A 23,146-nucleotide genomic window follows, 5' to 3' on the forward strand; every position below is an offset into this window, starting at 1 on the left:
GAATTCCTTGGAATGAATACAAATGAATCCTTGGCAAATATTTGTGTTGGATTCAATCCTACATACTAAACGACCAGCACGGAAAAAGAATCCCCAAGGATTAAAAGACTCCTTCGATTCAAAGAGGCCCTCAACAGTGCAATACCTTCAAAGTCTTGGAATCCATTTTTCCCATGAGCACTGCAAGCCACAGAGAGGGCCACACGGCCGCAGCGCACGGAGAAGGAGTCAGACGTAGCAGAGCCCCCATCCCGCATAGCATTTTTATTTAATTTGCGGGGATTTCTGGGGTGGTGGGCGCAAGATTTGTAACTGGATGGCGAAGTTTGTCTGGTGATAAAGATGGGCGCGACGAATCCGTCCATCGATCCAACGCTGTGCGCGTGTTGGCCCGGGGCCCCGCCCGCCAGCGACCCACCACTCCACCCAGACCCAGATGCCTTCCCCCTCCCATCACCCGATGCCGTCTCGCAATCTCCCCCCTCCCCTTCCCCTACAACTACTACTACTCGCTCCCGCTGCCGCTCGCTCGCTCGCTGCTTTGCTCTCTCTCCTTCTTCTTCCTCCTTCTTCCTCCCCCACCCCCGCCCCCCGACCCTGGATCCAAATCCCGACCCTCCCCAGAACCGGAACCGAGGCAAGCAAAAGCTTGGCGCAATTATTGGCCGGAGATAGGTAGAGAGGCGAGGCAGCTCGCTCGCGGTGAGGCGAGATCATGAAGCGCGAGTACCAGGACGCCGGCGGGAGCGGTGGCGGGGGCGGCATGGGCTCGTCTGAGGACAAGATGATGGTGTCGGCGGCGGCGGGGGAGGGGGAGGAGGTGGACGAGCTGCTGGCGGCGCTCGGGTACAAGGTGCGGGCCTCCGACATGGCGGACGTGGCGCAGAAGCTGGAGCAGCTGGAGATGGCCATGGGGATGGGCGGCGTGGGCGCCGGCGCCGCCCCCGACGACAGCTTCGCCACCCACCTCGCCACGGACACCGTGCACTACAACCCCACCGACCTGTCGTCTTGGGTCGAGAGCATGCTGTCGGAGCTCAACGCGCCGCCGCCGCCCCTCCCGCCCGCCCCGCAGCAGCTCAACGCCTCCACCTCCTCCACCGTCACGGGCGGTGGGTACTTCGATCTCCCGCCCTCGGTTGACTCCTCCTGCAGCACCTACGCCCTGCGGCCGATCCCCTCCCCGGCCGGCGCCGTCGGGCCGGCCGACCTGTCCGCCGACTCCGTGCGGGACCCCAAGCGGATGCGCACTGGCGGGAGCAGCACCTCGTCGTCGTCATCCTCCTCGTCCTCTCTCGGTGGGGGCGCCAGGAGCTCTGTGGTGGAGGCTGCTCCGCCGGTCGCGGCCGGGGCCAACGCGCCCGCGCTGCCGGTCGTCGTGGTCGACACGCAGGAGGCCGGGATTCGGCTGGTGCACGCGCTGCTGGCCTGCGCGGAGGCCGTGCAGCAGGAGAACTTCTCTGCCGCGGAGGCGCTGGTGAAGCAGATACCCTTGCTGGCCGCGTCCCAGGGCGGCGCGATGCGCAAGGTCGCCGCCTACTTCGGCGAGGCCCTCGCCCGCCGCGTCTTCCGCTTCCGCCCGCAGCCGGACAGCTCCCTCCTCGACGCCGCCTTCGCCGACCTCCTCCACGCGCACTTCTACGAGTCCTGCCCCTACCTCAAGTTCGCCCACTTCACCGCCAACCAGGCCATCCTGGAGGCCTTCGCCGGCTGCCGCCGCGTGCACGTCGTCGACTTCGGCATCAAGCAGGGGATGCAGTGGCCCGCCCTCCTCCAGGCCCTCGCGCTCCGTCCCGGCGGCCCTCCCTCGTTCCGCCTCACCGGCGTCGGCCCCCCGCAGCCGGACGAGACCGACGCCTTGCAGCAGGTGGGCTGGAAGCTCGCCCAGTTCGCGCACACCATCCGCGTCGACTTCCAGTACCGCGGCCTCGTCGCCGCCACGCTCGCGGACCTGGAGCCGTTCATGCTGCAGCCGGAGGGCGAGGAGGACCCGAACGAGGAGCCCGAGGTAATCGCCGTCAACTCAGTCTTCGAGATGCACCGGCTGCTCGCGCAGCCCGGCGCCCTGGAGAAGGTCCTGGGCACCGTGCGCGCCGTGCGGCCGAGGATCGTCACCGTGGTGGAGCAGGAGGCCAACCACAACTCCGGCACATTCCTGGACCGCTTCACCGAGTCTCTGCACTACTACTCCACCATGTTCGATTCCCTCGAGGGCGGCAGCTCCGGCGGCCCATCCGAAGTCTCATCGGGGGCTGCCGCTGCTCCTGCCGCCGCCGGCACGGACCAGGTCATGTCCGAGGTGTACCTCGGCCGGCAGATCTGCAACGTGGTGGCCTGCGAGGGGGCGGAGCGCACAGAGCGCCACGAGACGCTGGGGCAGTGGCGGAACCGGCTGGGCAACGCCGGGTTCGAGACCGTGCACCTGGGCTCCAATGCCTACAAGCAGGCGAGCACGCTGCTGGCCCTATTCGCCGGCGGCGACGGGTACAAGGTGGAGGAGAAGGAGGGCTGCCTGACTCTCGGGTGGCACACGCGCCCGCTGATCGCCACCTCGGCATGGCGCCTGGCCGCGCCGTGATCGCGAGTTTTGAACGCTGTAAGTACACATCGTGAGCATGGAGGACAACACAACCCCGGCGGCCGCCCCGGCTCTCCGGCGCACGCACGCACGCACCTCTGAAGAAGAAGCTAAATGTCATGTCAGTAAACGCTGAATTGCAGCGACCGGCTACGATCGATGGGGCTACGGGTGGTTCCGTCCGTCCGGCGTGAAGAGGTGGACGGACGACGAACTCCGAGCCGACCACCGGCATGTAGTAATGTAATCGCTTCTTCGTTCCCAGTTCTCCCGCACCTCCATGATCACCCGTAAAACTCCTCCTAAGCCCCATTATTACTACTACTACTATTATGTTTAAATGTCTATTATTGCTATGTGTAATTCCTCCAATCGCTCATATCAAAATAAGCGCGGGCCGGACTTTGTTAGCTGCTCCTATGAGAATGAATTTTGTACGCAAGCCACATCCAAAATTGGGCTGACCTTTGTTCTGTTCCGTTCTTGATCAGTGGTATAAGCTTGTATGTTCATGGCGTTCACTGCTCTTATGAACATGATGGCTTTGCAATTGCTGAACGTCTGACTTGGGGACTTGGTGGTGTGCCATGGGAAGAGATTCACATCACGGATTAGATTAGCCTGCCTTTGCCGTCTTTGAGAGCTTGCCGAACGAAGCTTGCCGAACGAAGTTTCCCGATATAGGAATTGCTGCAAATGATGCGGCGTGTTGGAAAGATCTCGTGTAGGGCTGGCTGTGCGGTCACCCCGCCGCTGGCTGTTTCTCATCTAAAAATGAACCTGCACGTTAGTTGGAGAGGCGCATCACCTCCCACCAATCGGTAAGGGTTCGGCCCTGCTGCCGTAGCAATCAGTTGATCAAACCGAATACTGTTTCTGTACAACGGCCCGTCTGAATGCCGCACGGCCACAGCAATCAGTTCCATGATCACAGCTTTACACTGCACCAACCACTGCTGATCGGTGCTGCGAAGCCATAACAAAAGATACTTGAATACTACTGTATACTGCACTGCCTAGCGCGCTGTACAATACTTGCTGTAAATACCACTGTCTGCCACTGTAAATGGTCACGACTACTCTGTAGTGGGGGTAAGTGGTCTGTTAACCCCAGCGCATAATAAGCATGAGCAGCGGCGTTGAGGGTCGGGGAACAGCAACTTTTGATGGATGGGATTGGCGCAGAGGCGGGAGGAGCAGGGGAAGCCTGAGAGGCCACTGCTGGATGGAGTGGCGCGGCACAGTGGGGCGCATTGCCACTTCTGTTGATGATTTCTCCCTCTGCACGGTGGCCAGCGTGGCCGGCCTATCGAAACTCACCGCGCCGCGCGGTAAAATGTTCGTCCGTTGGGCGGGTGGGGCTGAGCTCCAGCACAGAGAACATTTACCCCGCGTGCATCACCGCCAGCCAGCCAGCCAGCCGCGTCGTGCCTGGTGTACCCACGGCCTCTGACAGCGGTAAAAAAAAAACAAGGCGGTGTAGAGTATGTATGGGCCGTGGAGATCTGCCGTGCGTGGCCGCAAATCCCCCCACCGGTGACGTCGGGCCTGCGAGCTTTTTATTTAACCGGGCCCGAGGCGAGGCCCGCGGCCAATGGGAGGCCGCGGTAGAAGTTTGGGCGGGGGGAAAGGGGGGGGAGGTGGGCGGCAGCAACAGCTGTCCAATCGGGATCAGGTGGGCGTGTCAGGGAGATGATGGTGGTGGGCCCCGGCCGTCGGCCTCTGCCCCTCCCTGTCGATCCCAGTCACACGCACAGCTAGCTAGCCATGGCGCTACCAGCAGCTCTGGGCCTCTGACTCCTCCCCTGCTCGGCCCGGGGACAGCCCGGTCCCACCGCCGATAAAGAAAACGGAAAAGGGAGAGGGAAAATAGTTCTAGCGTGCTTGGGGGCCCGGCCCGCGCTGCCGATCCGGCGCCGCGGTGTGACCCCGACGGGCGCGATGATGGCGCCCCCGTGCCGTGCCCGCGCACGCCTCGCCGTTCCCCGGTCGCCGGGTCAGCCCCGTCGCGCGCCGCGGCGGCGACGTGTAGCCCGCCCCGCTTTCGTCGGCGGCGCCCTGCTCGCCCCACTTGCCCGGCCACGGACCACGCCGGCGACCCATCCAACAAATTCGTTCCTATCCGTCCGTCGCGGCCATGCCGAGGGATGGGCAGGAAGTCGGTCCTATCCGGCGGCCGGCGCACCGGCGCATGGAAATTGTTGCGCTGGGCGCGGCGGGGGGACGTGTGAGCGCGTCCGTGCATGGGTGCGCGTGGGATTCCGTGAGGTTCCGCTGGCGATGGGCCACGCTGCTGCGAGGGTGAGATGGTGGTTGGTTGGGTGGGGGGATCGATTCGGTGGATGTGACCCGGTGTGGTGGTGCGCGCACATGCGACGGGGTGGTGCGGGTCAGGGGGCCTGGCTGGCTAGCTCATCGATCGGGTTGTGCTCGAACCACTGCAGGGGAAATGCGCCGGAGCCCGCGTCAACTCGGCGGTCACACCGATCACAGGATAAGGTTGACGGACGGACGAGATGTTTTTTCTTGTTCGATAAAGAAACGGTGGCGCTAAAGCGATTGGACGCGGTGGTGTCAGATCTATATAAAGAAGATTTTTCTTTCTAACATTCGGAAATTGTGGGTCAGTACGTAAATATGTTTTCTTTGATTTGAAGGCACATAAATATGGATTGACATATTTATTGGAACTGGAATATTGATAAACTTAGGGGGTGTTTGGTTCAGGGACTTTTTAGTCCCACAAACTAGAAAAAGTTTCTAAAAAGTTCCTAGAAACCAAACACGAGGGACTTTTTTTACAATGACTAGAAAAAACTTTACTGGATAGTCTTTTTTGATTAAGACTTCTGAATCAAACACCACCTTATTTATCGAAACTGGACACGCTTACCCAGTGCGATTAATGCTGCAATAACCTCAATTTTAATTTATTAGCTCCCTTAGAAAAGGAAAAAAGTAAGGTACTAAGGTCATAGTTTGACCATAATTTCAACTAATAAAGTAAAAGTTAAACATAGAAGAAATAATGTTATCGGAAATTATTTTCAAATATAAATTCAATGATATAATTTTTGCAAACACGCAATAGCATTTTGTTAGTAAAACCTATGATCAAAATTTGTCATAAAATACGAGAGATCAATAAACCAGGATGGTGATAGTATATGGGAGAGTTTTCAGACAGAGAATAAATACTTTGTGAGTCGGGTATGTGTGCTTAATGGACAAAGTTATCGGAAGACTGCTCGTAATGAGGGTATCATAGTTATTATCATGCGTTCCAACTAAGCAACTTTGATGAGGTGACATATAAAATGAAATAAATAAAGATAAGATTTAAGTATCATACCATGATACTGTATCTAATAAATATTGTAATCCTATATATTTTGCATGTCAATGAATTAGGTCATCTAAGATACTAATCTGTGATATGCATTATTGATATAGTATAATACACTAAGATTATATGTATGATACTAATGTATGATACTATCCGCTACGGGTAGCATTTGGATGTCCAAGTCGAATTAAGTTAAAAATATCCGTCCATTCACTTGCGGAAGAAAAATGGTCATTCAGAAATAAAAATCAGGCGTCAGTTAAATATTTCTGTGGCTTCAACGTGAGGAACATTAAGATATGTACAAAACCCTATTGCTCGTCTTGATTGCAAAAAGGAAAAGCTAATGCCATCCGACTATTTCTTCGACGTGTGGAAAGTAGAGCACAGATTTCGAGTAGTGCATTTTGAAGACCGAGCTCTACTGAGGTCTTAATTCTGAAAACTTCAAATTTCAGATTTTTAGTTTCAAAATATTCTAAAAATATACACATGTACATAAGGATGTAAGGGTATCTTTAGAGCAGACCCTCGAACCGTTTGTAAGCGTCTGGACTACACTGTCCGAACGTCTTGAGCTATTCAACGCAGGCTTGTATCAGTCTGCCGAGTAGTCCAGATGTACTTTTTCCGGCCTGGGGGGGGGGGGAGGCTTGCGGGAGTCCGGATAGCAGCCACGCAAGACTTCGATACCCCAGACCCACCCAAAACCCCTCCCGGGCCCTGCGCCTCCATCCTCTCATTTTATCTCATTCAGTTTTTCTCTTTTGCCTTCATCGCCGCCCCACCACCCCAGCCAGCATGCCACACCCATGCCGGAACTCGCTGAGTCCGTTACCTTCAATGATACACCCAGGCTCCACGCCGCTTCTCCTCTGCCGTTGTTCCACACCTCCTCCGACCGCCGCGCAGGTAGCATCCACTCCTACGATGCTCACCATGCACGGCAACTGTTTGGTGTATGCACGAGCTATTTTTTTGTCCCTTCATCTTTGCAATAATGGATTCAGATATGGAGTACATATACGAGCACTACATTGAGTCGTCCGACAACTCGTCTGGCGAGGAGGACTACACGGATGAGACGGCGATGATGCAAGCGGTGCTTGCTGACACGGAGCGTGCGGAGGAGCATGTTCTCATTTCAACGGATAGATCAAGGGTCGTCGAGTGCTCAACCGCAACCCGGGCGCGCGGACATTTAATGCTGATGGATGACTACTTTGCCCCTGATGCCCTCTTCTCTGATGATTTCCGTCGGCGCTTTCGGATGCACAAAAATGTCTTCGATCACCTCTACCATGGCGTCCGGTCCTTTGATGACTACTTGATCTTGAAGAAGGACGCTGTGGGAAGGATTGGGTTCTCTGGTTACCAGAAGTGCCCGGCCACACTGCAGATGCTTTCATATGGCATGATCGCTGACTCGTGGGACGAGTAGTTACGGATGTCGGAGAACACATACGGAGGTGCCATGGTCGAGGTGTTTGGACCTCAGTACCTCACTGAACTAACTGTGGTGGACACGAAAGGCTCTTAGCAATCTCGGAAGCAAGAGGGTGGCCAGGTTTGTTCACATCACTTGACTGCATTTATTGGAAATGGAAAAACTTCCCAAAAGTTTTGCAAGGGCAATATCAGGGTCATGTTAAGAAGCCCACATCATTCTCGAAGCAGTTGCATAATAGCATCTTTGGATTTGGCACGCTTTCTTTGGCATGCCCGGGTCTCACAATGACATCAACGTGCTACAGCGATCATCTTCGTTTGCTAGGCTGACTGAAAAAATCTCCTCCTTACCACTATACTGAAATAATAAACAAATTATAGATACATTTAAGATGTATCAATGGCACAATTGAGCTCAAGATGGACATGTTAAAAATGGCAAACGCATGACCCTTATGGTCACCAACGAGGCACACTGAACATATTTCAGTTGCCTTGATTGGATAGATATTGCAATAGAGTTAATGATGTAAGCTCGGAAGGCGTTCATTCTGTTTCCGGGCAAAGTCGATGATAACTACGACATCTATCTGTGGTTCAACACCCACAATCACCACAACAGTCCTTGGTGTTGACCTCGAGTTCGTATGCATAATTCTATCATAGTAGCACCTAATTGAACATATATGTTGTATGCAGTTATTATAGTGTTATTTGTAAGTGTTAAAAAAAGAGTTGTTAAATTAAAGTGTGTTCTTGTTGGAGAACGTAGTAATTTCAAAAAAAATTACACACACGCAAGATAATGGTGATGCATAGCAACGAGAGGGGAGAGTGTTGTCCACGTACCCTCGTAGACCGAAAGCCGAAGCGTTATGACGATGCGGTTGATGTAGTCGTACGTCTTCACGATCGACCGATCCTATTACTGAACGTACGGCACCTCCGCGATCTGCACACATTCAGCTCGGTGACATCCCACGAACTCGCGATCCAGTAGAGTGTCGAGGGAGAGCTTCGTCAGCACGACGACGTGATGACGGTGATGATGAAACTACCGGCGCAGGGCTTCGCCTAAGCACCACGACAATATGACTGAGGTGGATTATAGTAGAGGGGGCACCGCACATGGCTAAGAGATCAATGATCAACTTATGTGTCTATGGGGTGCCCCCTGGCCACGTATATAAAGGATGAAGGGAGGAGGAGGCCGGCCCTCATAGGGCACGCCAAAAAGTGTGGAGTCCTACTAGGACTCCCTAGTCCTAGTAGGATTCCACCTCCCACATGGAATAGGAAAAAGGGAAGGGGGGAGGAGAAGGAAGGAAGGGGGCGCCCCCTTTCCCTAGTCCAATTCGGACCAGTCCATGGGGAAGGACGCCGCCGCCCTTGAGGCCTTTCTCTCCTTTCCCGTATGGCCCATTAAGGCCCAATACGAATTCCCCTAACTCTCCGGTACTCCGAAAAATACCCGAATCACTCGTAACCTTTCCGATGTCCGAATATAGCCTTCCAATATATCGATCTTTACGTCTCAACCATTTCGAGACTCCTCGTCATGTCACTGATCTCATCCGGGACTCCGAACAAACTTCGATCATCAAATCACATAACTCATAATACAAAGCATCACAGGACGTTAAGCGTGCGGACCCTACAGGTTCGAGAACTATGTAGACATGACCGAGACTCATCTCCGGTTAATAACCAATAGCGGAACCTGGATGCTCATATTGGTTCGTACATATTCTATGAAGATCTTTATCGGTCAAACCGCAAAACAACATACGTTGTTCCCTTTTGTCATCGGTAAGTTACTGTTGGAAATATGCCCTAGAGGCAATAATAAATTGGTTATGATTATATTTCCTTGTTCATGATAATCGTTTATTATCCATGCTAGAATTGTATTGATAGGAAACTCAGATACATGTGTGGATACATAGACAACACCATGTCCCTAGTAAGCCTCTAGTTGACTAGCTCGTTGATCAATAGATGGTTACGGTTTCCTGACCATGGACATTGGATGTCGTTGATAACGGGATCACATCATTAGGAGAATGATGTGATGGACAATACCCAATCCTAAGCATAGCACAAGATCGTGTAGTTCGTATGCTAAAGCTTTTCTAATGTCAAGTATCATTTCCTTAGACCATGAGATTGTGCAACTCCCGGATACCGTAGGAATGCTTTGAGTGTACCAAACGTCACAACGTAACTGGGTGACTATAAAGGTGCACTACAGGTATCTCCGAAAGTGTCTGTTGGGTTGGCACGAATCGAGACTGGGATTTGTCACTCCGTGTAAGCGGAGAGGTATCTCTGGGCCCACTCGGTAGGACATCATCATAATGTGCACAATGTGATCAAGGAGTTGATCACGGGATGATGTGTTACGGAACGAGTAAAGAGACTTGCCGGTAACGAGATTGAACAAGGTATCGGGATACCGACGATCGAATCTCGGGCAAGTATCGTACCGATAGACAAAGGGAATTGTATACGGGATTGATTAAGTCCTTGACATCGTGGTTCATCCGATGAGATCATCGTGGAACATGTGGGAGCCAACATGGGTATCCAGATCCCGCTGTTGGTTATTGGCCGGAGAGTCGTCTCGGTCATGTCTGCATGTCTCCCGAACCCGTAGGGTCTACACACTTAAGGTTCGATGACGCTAGGGTTGTAAAGGAAGTTTGTATGTGGTTACCGAATGTTGTTCGGAGTCCCAGATGAGATCTCGGATGTCATGAGGAGTTTCAGAATGGTCCGGAGGTAAAGATTTATATATAGGAAGTCCTATTTCGGCCATCGGGACGAGTTTCGGGGTCATCGGTATTGTACCGGGACCACCGGAAGGGTCCCGGGGGTCCACCGGGTGGGGCCACCTATCCCGGAGGGTCCCATGGGCTGAAGTAGGAAGGGATCCAGCCCAAAGTGGGCTGGGGCGCCACTTTCCCCTAGGGCCCATGCGCCTAGTGTGGGGAAACCCTAAAAGGAAGAGTCCTAGGAGGGGAAGGCACCTCCTAGGTGCCTTGGGGGGGAGGGAATCCTCCCTTGGCCGCCACCCCAAGGCCCATCTAGGGCTGCCGCCCCTCTAGGGGTGGGAACCCTAGAGGGGTTGCACCCTCCTCCCTCTCCCCTATATATAGTGAGGCCTGGGGCTGCCCATAACACGCGATCTGATCTCTGCATGTTGGTGCAGCCCTCCCCTCTTTCTCCTCTTCTGCGGTGCTTGGCGAAGCCCTGCAGGATTGCCACGCTCCTCCATCACCACCACGCCGTTGTGCTGCTGCTGGATGGAGTCTTCCTCAACCTCTCCCTCTCTCCTTGCTGGATCAAGGCATGGGAGACGTCATCGGGCTGTACGTGTGTTGAACGCGGAGGTGCCGTCCGTTCGGCACTAGGATCATCGGTGATTTGGATCACGACGAGTACGACTCCATCAACCCCGTTCTCTTGAACGCTTCCGCTTAGCGATCTACAAGGGTATGTAGATGCACTCTCCTTCCCCTCGTTGCTGGTCTCTACATAGATAGATCTTGGTGATACGTAGGAAAATTTTGAATTTATGCTACGTTCCCCAACAGTTACTTGCCTGAGATTTGATTGTCGGTATCTCAATACCTAGTTCAATCTCATTACCGGCAAGTCTCTTTACTCGTTCCGTAATGCATCATCCCGCAACTAACTCATTAGTCACATTACTTGCAAGGCTTATAGTGATGTACATTACCGAGAGGGCCCAGAGATACCTCTCCGATAGATGGAGTGACAAATCCGAATCTCGATCTATGTCAACTCAACAAACACCATTGGAGACACTTGTAGAGCATCTTTATAATCACCCAGTTACGTTGTGAAGTTTGATAGCACACAAGGTGTTCCTTTAGTATTCGGGAGTTGCATAATCTCATAGTCAGAGGAACATGTATAAGTCATGAAGAAAACAGTAGCAATAAGACTGAATGATCATTATGCTAAGCTAACGGATGGGTCTTGTCCATCACATCATTCTCTAATGATGTCATCCCGTTCATCAAATGACAAACATGTCCATGGCTAGGAAACTTAACCATTTTTGATTAACGAGCTAGTCAAGTAGAGGCATACTAGGGACACTCTGTTTGTCTATGTATTCACACATGACTAAGTTTCTGGTTAATACAATTATAGGATGAATAATAAACATTTATCATGATATAAGGAAATATAAATAACAACTTTATTATTGTCTCTAGGGCACATTTCCTTCATTTCTTAAACCGTGCTATATGACTATATTGTGCCTTCTAGGATACAACTATTACTGTTCAGGTGAAAAATGTTGCCACCTCAGCCGGTTTTTCGCCAAGCAAAAACCACTACTAGCGGGCGTTAACCAGACCATCACGGGTACAAACTGTTGGGAAATTGGGCCAGCACGAGGGGTGGCGGCGGCCGCGTGCCATACGCACGGGCTAGCCCCTCTCGGTTCCACACTTTACGTTAAGTGGGTATTTATCCCTTGACCTTTTACCCCTATATAAAGAGACGATGAGCAATCATTGTAACATTTGATCATTGATTAATAAAGATAGTCTTCTCCATACTTCCCTGTATTCATCTACTTTTGCGTGTTCGACTACTTCGTCTACGATGCTCGCTCTCGCTCCTCAACCTCGGACCGGACTCGCTGGCGGAGTTGTGGAACACGTTATCACCACGCTCCGCTCCATCAACTCTCCATCAAGCCTGCGTCAAGCCTGCATCACGCAGGCTTTCGTCGATCCCGCGGAGGTATAAGATCCGATCTCTCTTTTGCAAAAATGGATTCCTCCTCATCACGATTCCGTTTTTGCGATTAGTCTATTTTTCGGATTTAATCTACCTATGGCGTGGATTTTCCTCCCAAGAACTGGCTGACGAATACATCACCGACCAATGTCGATGTTCTTGGATCAAGAGGGACTTGTTGACTGCACTATACGGGAGTCGGTACACATCGCGACCCAGATGGTCACGGTACCGCCGCAAAAGCACCAGATGTGCCATGCGCCGTCGGAGTTCCGGATGAACATAATAACGACCTACATCCTGAGGCCGATGTCCAGATGACGCTGTGCCAAACCATCGACGGCGTGGCCATGGCCCTGCTGGCCGTTCCCGTGCCCGCTGCATGCTCACGCCGCCGCGCGCTCGCGTACCCTGCTTGTCGCCGTCGTCGCGACCCCGCTGATCGCGCACGCCCGCCGACGCGTGCCGCTGGCCGTCCGCCGCCGCGCGCCCGTGTCCTCTGCCGGGCGCGCCCCCACTGGTCGCGCGCGCCACACCGTGCTCGCTGACGCTCGCTTCGCCCGGAGCGCCACCACGTACCCGCCTCCTGTCGCTCGTGCACGGCAAGCTGCCATCGCCAGGACGCGACCTGCCGTGCGCCGCTCTCGCTGACCACTCCAGCCAAGAGGCCGGGTAACGCAGCCGCCGCCACACCACTCGGGCGCTAGGGAAAACCTAGCGACCCGGATGATGCGCAGCGCGGGGGCTGGCCGGGCCAGCCTGCTGGTTGATGGGCCCAGGGCCCATGTGCGTCACGGCCGAGGCACCCTCCTACATTAAAAAGGAGAGAGAGAGGTGGCTAGTGCACCCTAGATGGACTGACGACCCATTTTCGGCCTGCAGCCGAACTGGACTGAGCCGGAGAGCACGCGCGCGCGCGGTTCTTTGCATTTTAGCCCCTGCAATTTTCTGTTTTTACGCGTATTATATTCCCGCTGTAATATTTCGCATAGAAGCCCCTGGAACTGTCTCTTTTATCTGAAAAATGCGTATTTTGGCTTTAAAATGTCTCAGGAATTCAATTTATGGGCTATTTTTCACGTAAAAAATGCGCTTAACATGCTATATTTTGTAAACATGTTTTTATTGTATGATTTTACTACTGTAGATTAATTGTTTAACACTCTTAATCATTAAGTAAGTCATATAAAAACGTGTTTTAAATAATGGAACATCATTTTTATAAGTTTATCAACATCGCAATTGTGCAAAAGATTACCTGCTGTAATCTCATGATTTTTGCATAAATCGAAGATGACCGGAATTGTCAACAAGGAGTTTGCTAAGTTGGCCCAGACGGGGCTGAACTACCTGTCATGGGCCTCGGACTGTGAGATTTTTCTCCAGGGAAAAAGCCTCCAGAGGGCGATTGGTAAGGGGACCCAACTGGCCCCCACTGATCCCAAGTTCGAAACTGAGAATGCGCAAGCTCTGCATTTTCTCCGTCATCACCTGTCACCTACTCTGAAAGACGAGTATATGGCTGAGCGGAGTGCTTTTGGCCTTTGGACCGCTCTTAAGTAGCGGTTTGAGCGGCTGAAGTACACTGTGAAGCCACGTGCAGAGGCAGAGTGGATCCGTCTGAGGTTTGCGGACTTCAAGACGGTTGGGGAGTACAATTCGGCTCTGCACCGGATTTGTACGACTCTTCGGTTGTGTGGTACTTGTTTGTGTAGGTGCGTGGGACTTGAGCGTGATCTCCTACTGGATTGATACCTTGGTTCTAAAAAACTAAGGGAAATATTTATGCTACTTTACTGCATCACCCTTTCCTCTTCAAGGGAAAACCAACGCAGTGCTCAAGAGGTAGCATGTCGCGCGCCACAGGAGGTCGTTGATGCATACAAGGCTCGTAAGGCGCATGAGACGCACCTCGCCTTGGTTCAGGAGGGAGCACCACCCGTGATGATCTCTACGCCCCTTGTTGCGCCCATAGAGGCGACCCCGGTGGTGCCCATCGCGGCGGCTTTGGCGGTCTCTGGTGACGCCAACGTTGCCATGGAGGTTGACTACGTGGTCGCCTCGGCGGTGCCGCAACTAGATATTGATGCTGCCTCCAAGATGATTTCTAAGGAGGATCAGCTCACTAGTATGGAGATTGCGGCTGAAGTCAATGGCTTCTTCATCGAGTCTACTTAGCATACCTCTTTGGTTATCATGATTCCGTGATTTGATACAATAAATTTGATTTGGTTGTAAGCTCTATGAGAGCATAAACTTATTCTTTACTTTGGCGATTGGATGACATTTATTCATTTATTCCATTATTTATACATGATAGTATGTTATGTTCTGGAATGTGTGCATTTATTATCAACGTAGCGTCTTCCTCATTATATTAATTATATGTCATGTTTTAGAACGCGTGTGGCGCCCGAATGGAGGAAACATGCCTTGCCGATAGCGCAACTACACATACCATTTTACGAGAAACTAAGTACTTTGAGTCTATTAAAAAAATCTCCAGGAAGTATTATGACAATCGTCGGCTGTGGTTCACACATAGTTGGCTCTCGACGAGCCACTATTATACTTCCTAGGGGAACAACTTTGATCATTAATGATGCGTTGTTGTACATGGAGTCGACTCGTACTCTTTTGAGCTTTAGAGACATCCGCGCAAATGGTTTTCATATTGAGACCGATGATGAGAACGGAAAGGAGTGCCTACTCATCACAAAGCAGGATGCGAATGGTAAACATGTTATCGAAAGGCTTCCTTCGTTCGACACAGGGCTATACTACACTAAAATAGTAGCACCGCTTGTGTACACTACCCTCAAGACCGTTTTTAGAAGCTCTGAACTCTTCTGCCTCTGGCACGATAGGTTAGGCCACTCCGGACTTAGGATGATGAGAAATATAATAGACAACTCACATGGTCATAATGTTAACGTGAAGAACTTCTCGAATCCCGATGATTTCGTGTGCTCCGCATGCGCTAAGGGGAAGTTAGTCATTAGGCCATCGCCCCTCAAGATGAGGGATGAAATCCCCACGTTCTTGGAACGTATCCAAAGGGACATATGCGGTCCAATTCAGCCCGTCACGGGGCCGTTTCGGTACTTCATGGTGCTCATTGACGCTTCCTCTAAATGGTCCAATGTTTGCCTGCTGTCAACACGGAACCATGCCTTTGCAAAGTTGATCTCTCAGATCATACAAATGAGGAATAATTTCCTTGATTATCGTATAAAGTCTATTCGAATGGACAACGCCGGAGAATTTACTTCAAAGGCGTTCGATGATTATTGCATGCAATTGGAATCAAAGTTGAGCACTCCGTACCGCATGTTCATACACAAAATGGACTTGATGAGGCATTGTTTAAAAGAATTAAATTCATTGCCCGACCGCTCCTTCAGGGTTGTAATTTACCAACTACATGTTGGGGCCACGCAGTGTTACACGCGGCCAATCTCATCAACTTTAGACCGTCGGCCTACATCATCCACTCTCCTGTTCAGCTTGCGCAAGGGCCAGCACCGAAAATTTCCCACCTTCGTAGGTTCGGTTGCCAGGTATATGTACCAATACCACCACCTCAGCGATCGGCGATGGGCCCGCTCCGTAAGTCGGGGATATAGGTTGGTTATGAGACTGTGTCCATAATCAGGTATCTGGACCCCATGACAGGTGACTGTCACACGCTCGTTTTGGTGATTGCATTTTTGACGAGATTTTTTTCCCGACTTTAGGGGGAGAGAATCAACCCCTTAATGCTAAAAGTCGATAAATCACGTGGCAAGCCACGGGAATCGACGCTCATGACCCACGCACTGCTGAGACTGAGAGACAAGTCCAAAAGATAATAGATTTGCAGCCATTAGCAAATCAACTGCCTGACTACTTTAGTGACTTAAAGACTCTGACAAAATCGCATGTGCACGCGCGCAATGCACCAGAAAGGGTTGAAATACCAAAGAAAAATGATGGTATACCCGCTCCCGTCCAAAGGCCTAAAAGACGAGAGATCCGGCTTCTCAAATCCCAAGTACTCGGGGACACCCGACGAAAAAGGATAAGAGAGATTTATTACAGCATGTCGCCAAAGTGCCCCAAAGTGAAACGGGGAGCCAGTCGAGACCTGGCACAAGTACGGAAAATTTAGTGTACGAAATTCCGGACTTAAACTTTCCCATAGGGAAAACACCCAGCGGAGATGTGTGCGCACACATCGGCGCGGGAAATCTAAAGGACATTGCTCCCATAATGGAAAATTTGGTAGAGCAAGTGTTTGCGCCGGATGCGCTCCATGACGAAATGGCCATAAATTATATTTATACGGGAGAGTTCCTGAACCGAGCAACAGTGATTGTCGACATTAAATTTGCTACGAAAATCGCCTCAATCATAGATCTTGACCCTGAGCCTAACACGCTCGTTGATTGCAAGAAAAGGTCGGATTCGAAAGATTGGCAGCAGGCAATTACTGCCGAATTATTATCTCTCAACAAAAGGAAGGTGTTTGGACCAGTTTGTCGAACTCCTCCCCACATTTGCCCTGTTTGCCATAGGTGGGTTTTTGTTCGAAAGAGAGATGAAAATAATAAGGTAGTACGGTACAAAGCAAGGCTCTTCGCTCAAGGGTTCACTCAACGACCAGGTGTCGATTTTGAGGAGACTTATTCCCCGGTCATGGATGGAGTTACCTTTAGATACTTGATATCGATGGCAGTAAACATGGACTTGAAAATGAAACTAATGGATGTTGTCACTTCTTACCTATATGGTAACTTGGATTCGAATATATACATGATGGTTCCAGAAGGTATCCCTGTTCTGAACCATGATAGAGCGAACAGGAGTCTATACTGTGTTCGACTTCAAAAGGCACTGTACGGACTCAGACAGTCTGGTAGAATGTGGTACAATCGCTTAAGTGATTTCCTTCATCAGAAGGGCTACATGAGCAACAAAGATTGCCCATGTGTTTTTATACGGTGATCCCAAGATGGATTCTGTATAATCTCGGTGTACGTGGACGATTTAAACATAATCTGTACGCCTGAGGATTTTGAGGAAGCAAGTTCCTACCAGATGCCGGAATTCGAGATGAAGGATTTGGGTAAAACCAAGTTCTGTCTAGGTCTGCAACTTGAACATTCCCCTGCTGAGATTCTAGTGCACCAGTCGGCCTACACCGAGAATGTCGTGGTTTTGTCACGGCAGATGTCCTAGAGAAAGGACTTAGTCGTGGAGCCATCGCGACGGGTTAGCTTGAAGGGGTTAAAGCGGACACAAGGACGCAAGAGAGTTTATACTAGTTCGGCCCCTTCAATGAAGGTAAAAGCCTACGTCTAGTTGTGATGGAATTGATGGGTGTTTCGATGACTAGGGAGCAATAAGCTTCGCCTATGTCTCGAGTTGTTGTCTGTCGTCTCTGAACCACCGCCGGGTCATCCCCTTATATACATGGGTGACGCCCGTCGGTTTACAGCGTCCCAACACCAGCTCATAGATGTGTCCGGTTTGGTCTCTACTTATTCCTAACTTACAATACAAGTTACATATTGACGCCTGTTTACGGCTACGGGCTCTCAACCGGTTATGGGTCTTGAGCCCTCATCTACCTTCATGGGCTTTAACATGCTTAACTACTGATGAAGCTAATCCGGCCCAGATAGGCCGGTTTACGCCCAGTAGTAATATCCCCAACATTAGGCCCCAGATTGATTTGAACAGGTTCATGTCAATCCTTAGCAAAAACTTCATTTTCAACATCTTCTTGTAGTTTGGTGAACCGCCGTGATGTCATCTTCTCTGATTGCTGTAAATCGGCATGACGTCATCTATCATAAAGAAACTATCCGTGATACCTTCTTATTTGATAGATCCGCGATAATCGAGGCGACTGCTCTGTTTCCAAACTTGCGGCTCCTTGATTTTCGCGCCTGACCCATGTCCCTTGCTTTATAAATAGGACCGAAGGGTCATTTATTTTTCCCCTGCTTGCCCTTCTGCTTCTTCTTCCTCGCGTCGCCCAGTCTTCGAAGCTCCGCCGCCGTCGTCGACCTCTGCACCAACTTTGGCTGCTACATCACCCTGAGCGTACCAGAGCACCACGGCGACCTTCCGCTTCTTCCTCAGCTCCGGTAAGTCTTCTATCCCTTTCATCATAGATCTGTTCTAGGGTTTCCATGTTCTCGACTGTTCATGGCTTGCTTCTTGTTCATATGATAGATCCTTAGACGAGTCTGTGAATCTTCGCTCTGTGTAGCAGTAGTTTTTATCCTCCGTTTTCACTTTCGCATATTAAGACCATAGATCTTATCCGTACCTTCGCTTATTGATTCGGCACTGCTCCTTTAGGGCCTTGAATATTTATCTCCTTTATAAACATGTTCCAGATCCAAAGCTGTAGTATAATCTTGTGAAATCTGTTTTTGTGTACTTACTCATCTGCAGTCTTGATTGTTCAATGCTTAGATCAGGCGGTTTAACTTTGTAGAAATTTTTTACGAACCGGTATATACCATTAGTCCCCTTGTTGAACCGCCAGATGTTGGTTACTTCTTGAAACTCCGGTTCAGATAGTTTTGTCTCCGGTTTAACACTGTCCATACCAACGTATCTTGATCAAATGCATTTTTGAACCGGGATCTTCTACCTTGTAGATTCCATCATGGCCAAGCAAGTGTATGAGTGCAATTGGGTCCCTTCTCGCGTCACAGAGGATCAACTGGACGATTTAGTCCTGATTGGCGCCTTGGGCAGCAAAGATACCATCCATTGGAGGGCTCCTGGCAAAGAATGCCCCCCACACCTCGAGAAGGAGAGATTGTTGTTTTCGTAGATCACCTAGCCCGGGGCGTTAAACCGCCCGGTTCTAAATTTTACCGCGATGTTTTAGCCGATTTTCAACTCCATCCGCAAGACACTGGCCCCAACTCTGTTACCAATATGTGCCACTTCCAAGTACTCTGTGAGGTGTTCTTTCAAGAGGAGCCCACAGTGGAATTATTCAGAGATCTGTTCCATCTAAACCGCCGTACCGAGTTTACTGATGGCTCTAATACGGAGTTGGGTGGCATGGCAATTCAGAAAAGGAAAGAGGTCACATACCCTCACGCCAAGCTGCACAGTCACCCCAAGGAGTGGAATCAGACATGGTTCTACTGCAAAGACACCTCCCCTGCTGGTGAGAATCCCTTGCCTGGCTTTCGTCTGGAGCGGCTCAGCAATACACACCCTTTTCCTCAGAGATTGACTGCCCGGGAGAGAAGCAAATATGCTCCCCAGTTGTCAAAGCTCAGAGCCTTTATGGCCAACGGTTTAACCGGTGTTGATCTCGCTCGCTGTTGGATATCATGGAGCATATTTCCCCTTAGTCAGCGCTCCGGTTTGATGTGCGAGTATACTGATAATGTTGATGACCCACTGCGACATTCAAAACTCCAACTCTCTGGTGAAGAAATCACAGAGGCTGTGTGCAAGATACTGAATGAACCAGAACATGTCTGCGCTAGAACCGGCCTGCTTCCCTTCTGTGCCACCAACAAACCGCCAGCTGTAAGACTTTGATTTTTCTCTTTGTTGAATTTGTTATTGACATGTTTGGTCATTGTTTGTAATATCAGTGTCTGTATAATCAGGGCGATGATCCGTTTTGGAGAAAAAAGCTGCCGCAGGAGAAATCAGAGAAGGCAGACAAACCGGAAAGAGCAATCCGGCAAAAAACTAAAGCTGTGAAGAAGACTGCCCACAGGAAAAGAACCACTGCCTCTTCTAATCCGGCCCCTGATGATGAGGTGGATAATCCGGACTTTGAGGTAGAGCTTGACTCACTTGGTTTATTTTTCATGCGTCTTATTGATGATGATATTTGTCAGGATGATGCCGAAGCCAGCCACGCGGATGTTGCAGAGGTAATTATTCTCTCTTCCGATTCAGAAACTTTGCCTTCACAAAAAATCCGTCAGGCAAACCGGAAAGTTAAATTTTCTCATCCTCTTGCTTATTTGGATCCTAAACTTCTTATGAAGACTCAACAACACGAGGCTCGCCGCACCACCAGGCACAGCGGCCAGGTAGTTACCTCCGCCGGTTTACCGAACAGTCCGGTTCGGAAACGTCATTCCGAGGTCTCTAACTCGCCTATCAGTGCTTGTCCTAAAGCGGGCTGCTTTCGTCAACCTCTTAATCCGTCTGACTCCAATTACCAGGTTATTTCCCACTCATCTTCTGGCGAGTCATCGGCCACTCAGCTCCCGCCGCTCAAAACGGTGCTTGGGTAAGCCATATTTATTGTGATGTTTGCAGTACATTGCCTTAGAACACATGCTGTATTTAATTTGGTTACTCTTCTCAGGGCCAAACCTAGGCCAAGCAAGACGGCCCGCCTGGACAAAGCGGCCAAAGAAGATGTCATTCTTGAAGCGGCTATCTCTGAGGATATTCCCAACAATCCACCGCAGCCAGATGATGATCTTATTGCTGAAGAGAGACCTGTTGATACCTCAGGCCCTATCCAACAGCCCACAGGTACCATCCGGATTGAAAGCTCCACTAGTCCAGCAGAATCTACTGAGAAGCCAACAGGCCAACAGCTCCAGTGCAAAACGGCGGTACCAAGGATGATGAGGTTGTCATTACTGGCACTGGTCATGCTGAACCAAGCAATCCTGTCGCTTTATCCAAACATTCTGCCAAGGAGGAATTTGCTGCTTTTGGCAAAGGCACGTGGAACGCTGATCTGACGGCTTACTCTGCTCTGAACACCCAAGATATCCATTCCGGCTATCTGAATCGGTTGTATACCAGCCGTGACTACGAAGCCGGTCTGGTTAATATGATGAAAGATAAATATGAGGTAACTTCCATATGCTCCTTCCTGCTTGTATGCTTTTATTCTTGGTGACTCTCCTAGCACCCAAGGGCCGGTTTGAACTATTCTTTCAAACCGGGACTTAATAATATAAATCTTGATGCTTTGAAATTTGCTGATGTAGCCCCTAAGGGCCGGTTCAACTTAGCGTAGTTAAACCGGTACTTTAAGTAATTGAAACTGCCGCATCAGAATACATATGATCAAATAGCCATTAGCCCCCAAGTGCCAAGTTGAATACTTGTATTGAGCTTGGGACTTTATAAACAATTGAAAGATGAAGATCGAATATGCATTAGCCCCCAAGTGCCAAGTTGAATACTTGTATTGAGCTTGGGACTTTGCAAACAATTGAAAGATGAAGATCGAATATGCATTAGCCCCCAAGTGCCAAGCGCATAACTTGTTATGTGGTTGGTACTTGAATCCTTCTACCGATTTGTTGAAACATATATCTGTATGCCTGCAGGCGGAGCTGAAGGCGAAAGAAAGCCAAGTCATCGATCTGCGAGAAAACCTGAAAACCCAACAGGCTGAAACCTCCAAGGCAAAAGAGGAATTGGCCAGTGCCTTAAGCACCATGGAACAACTTAAGGAGAACTTCAAGAAGAAATGGGCGGATTGGGCCACTGAAAAGTCCGCTTTGATCAAACGAGCAAAGGATGCTGAGGCTGCACTGAAACCAGTGACGGATGAACTGACCAGCATAAAGCGGCACGTTCATGCCATGACCACTGCTATCTTTGGTAAGCCAGCTTGCCTTCTGAATTGGTTCTGCCTTCTTACAGAGTTGCCGGTTTATTAACCTTTTATGGTATTTCAGGGACACGCATTGGTCACTTGGGGTCAGATGTGCGGAAGAAATTGAAAGCCGCCTATACCTTGGTTGAACAATTGTATACTGGTGCCCAGCGGATCATCTGTACCGCGTCTCATAACAAACCGGCGCCCACTTTGATTCAAGATACTTTGATGAAACTGTCAGTGCTTCCTGCCCGGGTTGAAGAGCTGAAGAAATCTGCTGCTCGAACCAGTGCAATCAATGCTTTAATCCGGGCAAAAGCCTGGGTGCCGGATTTTGATCCTATTGAAGCGGCTCAGGGTTATCCCAGTTTGAAGGAAGACGGGTCAGAATTTGGTGAAGCGGATCTGCGAGCCATAAACCGGGAGGTACGTCCGCTAGCTTGTCAACTGGCTGAGGAAGCAGATTTGTCTCATTATCAAGCCCAATATGACAGCCAGAACAAGCGAATAGCTGCACCAATCCATGAATCGGAAAACCTGATCCCTCCAATTCGTAAGCATACTTACGCTCCCGATATTGACCCGTCTTCGCTAATCCATGACGAAGCTGTTTTTCAAGCTTTGATGGGAATTGACTGGACAACTGTGGATTTCCAGCCACTGGGTAGAGAAACGGAAGCTGAAGCGGCGCAGGATGACCCACAACCATCAGGCCAGGCTTGTGGCCAAGCTTAAACCGGAAGCCGGTTTTAAAACTCTCTCCTTTGTGAAAAACAATTATGTTATTATGGGCACCATGTTGCCTTGTAATAGGCTAGCTGATACCTTTGATGTTGATATGCCTTCGTGCATAACTTGTTCTTCCTGTGGTAATGAACTTTCCAAAATACTTTCTGCCACCATTGAGTGTGAAGTTGGCTTGGCCAACCTTGAAGCGGAGCTTTTGCAAACCCACACTGTTGGAGGAAATAACAACTCCTGTATATGTATATGACACTGGTTACCATGTAAACCGTGCCGGGTTATAATGAACACCGTGTTACTCCATAAGAGGATGTTAACAACAAGGATCAAACCGGACAAATAGTCTCCGGATTGACGTGAATTGTGTTCCGTCAATTGATTGGTTAAAAAACTTTGTCGGTTTTAAAGAACACAATAAAAAGCAAAAACCCCCCTTCAAGGAAAAGTATGAAGCAAAAGCAATGACAAAAAATGTTTGCCAAAAAAGATTTATTTAAGCTGATCAAATGGCGTAACCATGGCCAAACACGACCAAGATCCCGTTAGGTGTAACTATGGTTCTAGTTAGCCAGGTCCCCAAGTGATTCTTGTGGCATTTATGCCGACCAAATGGCGTGGTCATGGTTCAGGTTCGACC

The 23,146-nt window shown here is 50.2% G+C and overlaps 1 protein-coding gene across 1 annotated transcript; it reads left to right on the forward strand.

Annotated features, from left to right (window-relative positions):
• Window positions 1–497: 497 nt before the first annotated feature.
• Window positions 498–2,988, forward strand: LOC125550368 (DELLA protein RHT-1). The gene has a single exon (XM_048713349.2). The coding sequence runs from the start codon at window positions 716–718 to the stop codon at window positions 2,576–2,578; it is 1,863 nt and encodes a 620-aa protein (XP_048569306.1). The 5' UTR covers window positions 498–715; the 3' UTR covers window positions 2,579–2,988.
• Window positions 2,989–23,146: the final 20,158 nt, after the last annotated feature.

This window comes from Triticum urartu, chromosome 4A (genome assembly GCF_056163025.1).
Source record: "Triticum urartu cultivar PI428250 chromosome 4A, HENAU_Tu73, whole genome shotgun sequence".
Lineage (NCBI taxonomy): Eukaryota > Viridiplantae > Streptophyta > Magnoliopsida > Poales > Poaceae > Triticum > Triticum urartu.

Bases quoted from the DNA above. Each gene is read 5' to 3' on its own strand.
- LOC125550368 (XM_048713349.2), top strand. From the start codon at position 716: ATGAAGCGCGAGTACCAGGACGCCGGCGGGAGCGGTGGCGGGGGCGGC.